The sequence below is a fragment of the Synchiropus splendidus genome, chromosome 1 (genome assembly GCF_027744825.2).
Source record: "Synchiropus splendidus isolate RoL2022-P1 chromosome 1, RoL_Sspl_1.0, whole genome shotgun sequence".
NCBI classification, from domain to species: domain Eukaryota; kingdom Metazoa; phylum Chordata; class Actinopteri; order Syngnathiformes; family Callionymidae; genus Synchiropus; species Synchiropus splendidus.
In genome coordinates, this window is record NC_071334.1 from 5,088,599 (window position 1) to 5,098,657 (window position 10,059).

Here is a 10,059-nt window from a genome sequence, read left to right on the forward strand (position 1 = left end):
GGGACATTGTGTACAACGTCACCGATGGCTTAGGGTGGTGTTATACTGCCTACTGCAATGCCTCTTGTGAAATTGACAAAAAACACAATCCATGTGTCACGCTGAGCACCACTGTTCCAGCTACCACAGCTGTATTTATAAGCACTATCCCACCACCCACTGTTCCCCCAACTATAACCACCCCACCATTCACAACTACTCTTGACTGTATACATTTGGATCCACCTCGCAAGGTTTGGTGAATTCTTATCTTTTTAAATCAGCGTTTTACATCGTAATCTCATTGGATTCTTCATTTTATGCTGCTCACTGTCCAAATTTAGAATGGAGAGACCTGGAAAACCGATAATTGCACAACAGCTACATGTATAGAAGGCAATGTCGAAGAGATTGCCAGCATTTGTGCCACACCTCGGCCAATTGTGTGTGCCAATGGACGTGAGCCTGTCTTGGTCAGCGAAGATGGTTGCTGCTATGAAAAACAATGTGAATGTAAGTTGCTCAACATATATTATTCTTTTCATCATTTGACAAAAACCCTTTGACACAATCTTTGATTTTGATTGTTCATGTTCACTATACGAAGACAGACACATGTTCCTTCCTTGTTTCTAGGTATCTGCAGCACTTGGACAAAAACCCACTTCCGGACATTCGACGGATTTAAATACGATTTCAATGGCCAATGTTCTTACTATCTGGTCAAAGAAATAGTGAATAATTATGAGCTCAACATCACCGTAAACAATGCAGACTGTCAGACAGAAGACCAAAGCTTCTGTCCCCAGTCACTAACAGTCACATATGGAGCCGATACAATATATTTAACTCATAGTAAAAATTCAGTTTCAGAAATAACTAATGAGGTAAGTTTTTGCTCACCTGACCACCTGTTCTATTGGAGTATATTCTGGGTTCTATTTGTTTGGAAATAATCATATGGATTACTTTCTTCCTGCAGGTTTATGTGAATCAGAAACGAATCTATCCTGCCTTCAGTAATTCAGTGGTGCGCATCACAAGCTCCGATATGGTTGTTAAAGTGGAGATACCAGACATAAGGACAGAAGTCGTCTACTCACCCACTCTCATCCTTGTCTCACTTAGTTCTCAGATATTTAGTGGGAAAACGGAGGGACTGTGTGGTGAGTTGATCTGACAGTCAAGTTGAATACAAACCAGGACCAGGACCACCAATTTTGTGAATCTGTTTTCCAGGAACATGTGACAACTCACAGTCCAATGACTGCCGTTCTCCCAACGGTCAGGTTGGCGATTGTCCTACCACTTCAGGAGAGTGGACTGTACCTGGAGAACCATGTGTCCCCACTTCCACACCAGTTTATCCTACCACAACCCCAGCATTCACAACCCCACCCACTGTTACTACTCCAGGATACACCACACCAACTTCAAGACCCCCAACACCAACTTCAAGACCCCCAACACCAACAACTCCGTCAATCACAACAACACCCACTGTTTGCAAACCAGCCATATGTGAGCTTCTAAGCAGCAGGTGTGAGACACCTACAAATTCAAAAATTTTCATACATGTAAATTCTATGCTCTCTTGCATCACTCACTGACTTTAGTGTTTTCTTTCCTTTCAAAGTGTGTTTGAGCCTTGCTATTCAGTTGTCCCGTCTGAACCTTATAAGTCATCCTGTGTGACTGACAATTGTGATGGCAGCGGTAATCCATGTGACAGCCTGGATGCTTATGCAACTGAGTGTGCTCGTGAAGGTATCTGTATTGATTGGAGAAATTACACCAATGGGCAATGTGGTGAGTAAAGATGCCTTCTGGCTGACTGAAGCATGATTCCAAAAATCATGCGTGAATGTTTTTCCTGCAGAGCATGTATGTCCTGCCAATAAGGTGTACAAGGCCTGTGGTCCTAACGTGGAGCCCACATGTAATGACAGGTTAGTGATTCTTGAGGTCATATTTTCATTTCATTTTCATCTCTACTTATTTCAGTGAAATATTTATGCCTGGTTATGACTAATACTTTGCAAATGTTAAGTTGATTTTTGTATGTGTCCATGTAATTCAATCAAAATTTCAACCATTCCTTAAATATAGTGAAATTAAATATCCGGATTAACTAAACTCAAAACTCTTTTTACTTAACTGTTGTGCTAAGTAAAAAAAAAAAAAAAGTCTGTGCCGGATTCTTCCAGGCCCTCAGGGGTGTCCTCATTCACAGAGCAGTATCAGTTATTGTTCTATTACATTTGATATTTCATATCAACTCTTCTGAAAACAGATACAATAAAAAGTACGAAGCCGACTCATTCTCCCCAAACTCCACCAAAGAGGGTTGCTACTGTTCCGAAGGCACCACATTGTTCAACACGGTCTACGATACATGCGTGAAGTATTGTGGTAAGACCTGGATCATCACTATTCTTTGAATTACTTTTCTGAAAGAACAGCATACACACAAATCTTTTTATCAATTCCAGATTGCGTCGGCCCAGATGGACGGCCAATGAAGGTGAGTGACTTGAGTCCATGAATACATATTAGCCCACAAAGTTGGATACGTTGGGGCAGATTTTCCACGATCACTGTTTGCATGTGCCGAATCGCTTGAGCGATTTACAAAAAAATAGAAAATACAAAAACATTCCTGCAAAAATATAATCTTGATGAATTGCAGCTGTGAATTGATGAATTGGTAAATGTTTCCATTTCATCAGCCTGGTGATACGTGGACAGCCAATTGTCAAGTCTGCGAGTGTGACAGCGATGCTATGGGGATCCATTGTGAGCCAGTTAAATGTAAAGAAGAAGAGGTTCCCGACTGCGCCGAGCTGGGACAAGTGCTCGTCAACAAGACAGAAGGCTGCTGCCCAAAACAGTCCTGCGGTTGGTTATTGTGTTGTATTATTTGAAAGTTGTTCCCAATGCAAAGTTAATTTGCAGCTGTTAGCAGTATTTCATTTGATACTTTATGTTATTCATTATGTAAATGGAGACTGGGTCAGAAATACAGTAAAGTTGGTGTCGTTGTTTGAGTTTGATAAATGATGACATCACCATTTGAACTGTAATCCTTTTGAGATATTTTTGTTGATATATTTGTCAATGCTATTTCTCTCCCACAGAATGCAATGTAAACCTTTGTCCAGAGAAAATCACTTGTGAATTGGGATTTTCACTCAACATCACCAACAATGGAACCTGCTGTCAAACATACAGCTGCGGTCAGTTAAGCAAGATGTTTTATTATTTTTTTCCTTTTTTAATTTTTTTTTATTAAGAAAAAGTGATCTTGACTTAAATTGTGTCACAAATTAAGCCAACTCATCATGTCACTTGGATGTCTTTGCAGTGCCAAAGGGTGTCTGTGTCTATGACATGACTGAGTTTGAGGTAACAAACCATTTCATAACCTCCTGAAACCATGAAAAAAAATGCAGTGTTTAAGCACCATATTCATTTTGCTAATCTTCTTCCCTAGCCTGGTGAGAAGATTCCAAAAACAGAACCAACTACAGGGCCTCCTACAGTGCAGCCTCCTGGAACAACACCATCAAGACCCGTACAACCCTTAGGAACCACAGCAAGAACAACACCTGTGCCTTCAGGACCAGGACAGCCATCTGGAACAACCTTTGGAATAACTGCCCTACCTGGTCAACCATCCAGAACAACAGCACCGCTGCCAGGACCTGGTCAACCATCCAGAACAACAGCACCACTACCAGGACCTGGTCAACCATCAGGAACAACGGCACCACTGCCAGGACCTGGTCAACCATCCAGAACAACAGCACCACTACCAGGACCTGGTCAACCATCCGGAACAACAGCACCGCTACCAGGACCTGGTCAACCATCAGGAACAACGGCACCACTGCCAGGACCTGGTCAACCATCCAGAACAACAGCACCACTACCAGGACCTGGTCAACCATCCGGAACAACAGCACCGCTGCCAGGACCAGGTCAGCCATCAGGAACAACAGTGTCGCCTCTTGGGCCCGGTCAACCACTAGGAACGACAGTAGGTATAACAGCACCACCCTCAGGACCTGGGAAACCTTCAGGAGCAACAGCAGCAACAACAGTTCCACCACCAGGTCCAGGACAGCCTTCAGGGACAACAGCAAAGACAACAGCACCTGGACCAGTGCAACCTTCAGGAAAAACATCAGGAACAACTGCAGCACCACCAGGACAACCATCTGGAACAACAGCTGCTATAACACGCCCCCCCACTGGACCTGGTAAACCATCAGCAACAACAGCACTGACAACAGTACCACTACCAGGACCTGGGCAGCCATCAGGCACAACACCACGAACAACTGTGGTGGCACCAGGACCTGGACAACCATTAGGAACAACATCAGGTGCCAGGCCATCACCATCAGGAGAAACAACAGCACCCCCATCTGGGCCTGGACAGCCAATCGGAACAACAGCTGGGACAAAGCCCCCCCCTCCCGGACCAGGTCAACCAATTGGAACAACAATTGGAGCTACTGCCCCTCCAGCAGGACCAGGTCCCATTGCCACAACAGCTGGAATCACTCCCCCACCCTCAGGACCTGGTTTGCCATCTGGAACGACACCAAGAACAACAGCACCAGCTACAGGTCCTGGCCAGCCCTCTGGAACAACTGCTGCAACAAGAGCCCCACCACCAGGCCCTGGTCAGCCTTCAGGAACAACACCAAAAACAACAGGCCCACCATCTGGACCAGGTCAACCCTCAGGTACAACACCAAGGACATCAGTGCCACCATCAGGGCCAGGTACACAAACAGGAACGACACCAAGAACAACAGGAGCCCCATCAGGACCTGGGCAGCCATCTAAAACAGCAGGAACAACAGCACCACCTTCAGGTCCTGGACAACCATCAGGAACCACACCGAAGACAACAGGTCCACCATCAGGACCAGGACAACCAACTGGAACAGCAGCTGGAACAACAGCTCCACCTTCTGGCCCTGGTCAACCTTCTGGCACAACAGCAGCAATAACAGCAGTACCACCTGGACCTGGTCAGCCTTCAGTGACAACACCAAAAACAACAGGACCACCATCAGGAAAAACTGTAGCAGTAACTATTCCACCGTCTGGCACAACTGCACCCGCACCAGGGCCTGGTCAACCAATTAGAACTACATTTGGAGCGACAGTGCCTCCAACAGGACCAGGGCAACCCTCAGCAACCACAGCTGGAATAACACCCCCGCCTTCAGGACCTGGCTTGCCATCAGGGACAACACGTAGGACATCAGTGCCACCATCAGGACCAGGTCCACAAACAGGAACGACACCAAGAACAACAGGAGCCCCATCAGGACCTGGGCAGCCATCTAAAACAGCAGGAACAACAGCACCACCTTCAGGTCCTGGACAACCATCAGGAACCACACCTAAGACAACAGGTCCACCATCAGGACCAGGACAACCAACTGGAACAGCAGCTGGAACAACAGCTCCACCTTCTGGCCCTGGTCAACCTTCTGGCACAACAGCAGCAATAACAGCAGTACCACCTGGACCTGGTCAGCCTTCAGTGACAACACCAAAAACAACCGGACCACCATCAGGAAAAACTGTAGCAGTAACTATTCCACCGTCTGGCACAACTGCACCCGCACCAGGGCCTGGTCAACCAATTAGAACTACATTTGGAGCGACAGTGCCTCCAACAGGACCTGGGCAACCCTCAGCAACCACAGCTGGAATAACACCCCCGCCTACTGGACCTGGCTTGCCATCAGGGACAACACCAAGGACATCAGTGCCACCATCAGGACCAGGTCCACAAACAGGAATGACACCAAGAACAACAGGAGCCCCATCAGGACCTGGGCAGCCATCTAAAACAGCAGGAACAACAGCACCACCTTCAGGTCCTGGACAACCATCAGGAACCACACCTAAGACAACAGGACCACCACCAGGACCTGGACAACCAGCTGGAACAGCAGCTGGAACAACAGCTCCACCTTCTGGCCCTGGTCAACCAGCTGGAACAGCAGCTGGAACAACAGCTCCACCTTCTGGCCCTGGTCAACCTTCTGGCACAACAGCAGCAGTCACAGCACCACCACCTGGGCCTGGACTACCTTCATTAACAACACCAAAAACAACAGGACCTCAAACACCATCGACAGCAGCAGTAACTGTGCCAAAAGCGGGCACAACTGCCCCTGTCCCAGGTCAACCATCTCTGACAACAGTAGCAACAACAGCACCACCACTGGGGCCTGGACAACCTTCAGGGACGACACCAAAAACAACTGCGCCACCATCAGGACCTGGTCAACCATCAGGAGCAACACCAAGAACGACACTTCCTGCACCTGGACCAGGTCAGCCCTCTGGCACAACATCAAGAACATCTGCACCTCCACCAGGACCCGGTCAACCCTCAGCTACAACAGCTGGGACAACTGCCCCACCACCTGGCCCTAGTCAACCATTAGGAACAACACCAAAAACTACTGGACCACCATCTGGACCAAGTCAACCATTGGGTACAACACCAAGAATATCTTTACCTCCACCAGGACCTGGCCAGCCATCAGGGACAACACCAAGAACAACAGGCCCACCATCAGGACCTGAACAACCATCTAAAACAGCAGGAACAACAGCAATCCCTTCAGGACCTGGACAACCATCTGGAACAACACCTAGGACCACAGCACCACCCCCAGGTCCCGGGCAACCAACTGGAACAGCAGCAGGAACAACAGTTCCACCATCTGGTCCTGGCCAACCATCTGCCACAACAGCAGCAGTCACAGCACCACCGCCAGGACCTGGTCAACCTAGTTTAACAACACCAAAAACAACAGGACCACCATCAGCAACAACTAGAGCCATTACTGCCCCACCATCAGGAACTGCACCTCCACCAGGGCCTGGACAGCCATCAGGTCCAACAGCACCAGCACCAGGTACTGCAGCAACTACTGCAGTTCCTATGGGACCAGGGCAGCCTTCAGGAACAGCAGGGATGACCACAGCACCCCCAGCAGGACCAGGACAACCAACAAGGCAAACAGCAGGAACAACAGCACTCCCATCGGGACCTGGCATACCATCTCAGACCACTGCAGCAACAACAGCAGCACCTCCTGGGCCAGGACAACCCACTGTGCAGACAGAGGCAACTACAGCACCACCATCACAACCTGGACTGCCATCTGGAACAACAATTGGTGCAACAGCCCCACCAGCAGGACCAGGACAACCTTCTGGAACCACAGCAGGAACAACAGCTCCACCATTAGGACCAGGAAAACCTTCTGGAACAACAGCAAAGACAACTGCACCCCCCTCTGGTCCAGGACCCATTACAACTCCAGCTCTACCAACAGTGTCACCTGGGCCACCATCACCAACAACAGCTATGACCACCGCACAACCATCAGGCTCAGCGCAACCGTCTGGTACAACTGTGGGAACCACACCGCCACCATCAATAACACTGCCATCTGGCACACCAGTTACACCTCTACAACCTGGACCCTGCACAGATTGTTACTGTGGTCCCAAAACGGATCCCGAGACAGGGCTTAACATAATCTCATGTCAGCCTATTGTCTGCGACACGACCTGCGCTGAGGTATGTCCTCATCTTTCACCTTGCACACATCCAGCACTCAAACACAAAATCACTATCATGAAGTCAGATCATGTGTTCATGGTGGAGAGACAGAGTAGAAGGTTTCTCATGATGGTCCCAGGTATTGAGGCGAATAAAGTCTGGTTACAAGGGTCTTCCTGATAGACTTTCAACAATGTCATTATTTACTGAGGACCATCCTTAAATCCTTTTTCTTTCTTTCCAGGGTTATGAATATGAACCTGATCCAGTCATGTGCTGTGGAAAGTGTGTCCAGAAGAGCTGTGTTGTTACTGCACCAGATAATTCTACACTCTTCATTCGGGTACGCACTGAAACCTCTGTACTTCATACCAAACCCCTTTGTCATTCAGACATATATCTCGATACATTTCATCAACTTGTGCTTCTCCACAGGTCAACGAAACGTATGTTTCCCCTGATGATCCATGTGTCAAATACACTTGTGATAAGATCGGTGATACACTGATGACGACTGAGATTGTCAAGTCCTGTCCACCCTTCAACCCTGATGACTGTGAACCTGTGAGTTGGTCTCACCAAGTTAATGCTGGGAAGTTAAAACTATTCTCTGTCTAATCCCTTTTTTTTTTTTCTTTTGTCTGTCCAGGGCACAGAGACGACTGATGCTGACGGATGCTGCAAGTCTTGTAAGTCACTAGCCACACTGGACTTGTCAAAGTTCACAAATCTAGAGCATTTTCCTCAAAAGTCAGTTGTGTGTTGCAGGCAAACTGCGCAGTGTCTGTGAGGTACAGACTGAAGAGATCATCCTGGAGACTGACAAGTGTAGAACAACTGTGCCGGTCAGCGTCACCTCCTGTGCAGGCCACTGTGGAAGCACATCTATGTAAGCAAACACAAAATTTGCTGACACGATAACGATTCATCATTTAATCCACATTGTTTGTGCCTTGAACTTATCTGGTCTTTTAAAAATGTACATGTATTGTCAATGTGTGTGTGTGTGTTCAGATATTCTGCTGCAGCCAACTCCATGATGCACCAGTGTGAGTGTTGCCAAGAGGACGCTACCAGTCAGAGGCAGGTGGAGATGACCTGCGAGGATGGAACCAAGATCCAGCACACCTACACCGTGGTGGAATCATGCCGCTGCACCAAAGCTGAGTGTGTGCCAGGGACCACAGCACGACCACGCCGCAGGAGACGATGAGCACCGACATACTGAGCGCCGTGAATGACCAGAACAACTGACATGTTTTAAATCACAATCTTTCACTTTTTCTTTTTGTCCTGTCATGTGTTGGCAGGGTGTAATGCTAACTTTCTTCAATTTTCCCAGAATCATTATGATTAAAATTAATATTTCAGCAACAAGAAAACTGGTGTGGAATTGTTTTTTTTAATCCCTCTGTCATGTCCAGGTTAAATCTGACCTATTTACAACTTAAAACAATTAAGTTGTAATTGTTTTAAGTTGTATAAAACAATTACAACTTCATTGTAACCCTTTCCCCAGCCTCTCAGCATTAACTTAACCACCCGAAACACATGGGTAACCTTGACCAGGACTCTGAACCTGACCCAGTTACTTTGAAGTCTTCATCCTCAAATTGAGGCTTAACCTTATGGGGTCCAGCATAAGGGGCCCACAAAGACATAAGGGCCGCACAAGGAGGTGTTTTCCCCAAAATTGGTTCTTACTAGGGTAGATAAGCTTAGACACACAGAGACTGTTAGGTGTGGCGCGGTAAATGAACCAGTTTCACCTCATTTGTCCGGAGATAGAGGTGGCTGTTATGATGACATGAAATCATAAACAACCAGATCATATTGACAATTGACCTACATGAGGAGAGGACGCGGATTCTCTCACATTCTTTCTCTCCACTATCGAGCTATTCTGATGCATTGATTCGGCGAAGAACCCGATGGAAGGCTTAACTATGCATTGTTTTTAAGCCTGATGCGCCTATAACTTGACCACACACTTTCACAACAGAATGATGGTGAGACACCAAAGACTGTCTCCACAGAGACAACAGCTAATGACATGTCACTTAAATCTTTATTGACCCTTGTGGACCATCAAAGATTGCTTTGTTGTTTAATTATTGGGTAGAAACTAAATGTAGAACCACATAAATGCACTCCAAAATGTGAAGAGATAAAGAATCGTTGTTATGAAACAAGCTGAGACTAAGAATGTGAAAGATTTGTCTGGAAATTCTCCAAAAAAGTTCGTCTCAAAAACACATGTGAGATTGTTATTTAAGACAAATGCATAAATCATGGTCTATATTTTGCCACTGACACTTAAAAAAATCACATTTTCAAATAACATGCCAAAACGGAGTGTCAGTTGTCAAATACTTCCACTTATTAAAAGCACAATTGTTCTTCGGCCGAGGTTCCTTTGCTTCGGGATTTTTTTTTTCCAATGAACGAAGTGAGCTGCAGCGTGAAAA

General features: G+C 46.7%; 1 protein-coding gene across 1 annotated transcript in view; it reads left to right on the top strand.

The window, feature by feature from the left end:
• Positions 1 to 8,960, top strand: part of LOC128752221 (mucin-2-like) — a 41,194-nt gene extending 32,234 nt beyond the window's left edge. Inside the window, exons 35-52 of the mRNA XM_053853201.1 lie at positions 1 to 233; positions 324 to 492; positions 616 to 866; positions 962 to 1,145; positions 1,219 to 1,519; positions 1,616 to 1,788; positions 1,859 to 1,928; positions 2,273 to 2,391; positions 2,472 to 2,503; positions 2,709 to 2,877; positions 3,117 to 3,215; positions 3,344 to 3,384; positions 3,473 to 7,609; positions 7,836 to 7,934; positions 8,027 to 8,155; positions 8,241 to 8,280; positions 8,360 to 8,480; positions 8,606 to 8,960. Coding sequence (XP_053709176.1) covers positions 1 to 233; positions 324 to 492; positions 616 to 866; positions 962 to 1,145; positions 1,219 to 1,519; positions 1,616 to 1,788; positions 1,859 to 1,928; positions 2,273 to 2,391; positions 2,472 to 2,503; positions 2,709 to 2,877; positions 3,117 to 3,215; positions 3,344 to 3,384; positions 3,473 to 7,609; positions 7,836 to 7,934; positions 8,027 to 8,155; positions 8,241 to 8,280; positions 8,360 to 8,480; positions 8,606 to 8,804 — 6,566 coding nt within the window. The 3' untranslated portion in view covers positions 8,805 to 8,960. The remainder of the gene's footprint in view (positions 234 to 323; positions 493 to 615; positions 867 to 961; positions 1,146 to 1,218; positions 1,520 to 1,615; positions 1,789 to 1,858; positions 1,929 to 2,272; positions 2,392 to 2,471; positions 2,504 to 2,708; positions 2,878 to 3,116; positions 3,216 to 3,343; positions 3,385 to 3,472; positions 7,610 to 7,835; positions 7,935 to 8,026; positions 8,156 to 8,240; positions 8,281 to 8,359; positions 8,481 to 8,605) is intronic.
• Positions 8,961 to 10,059: the final 1,099 nt, after the last annotated feature.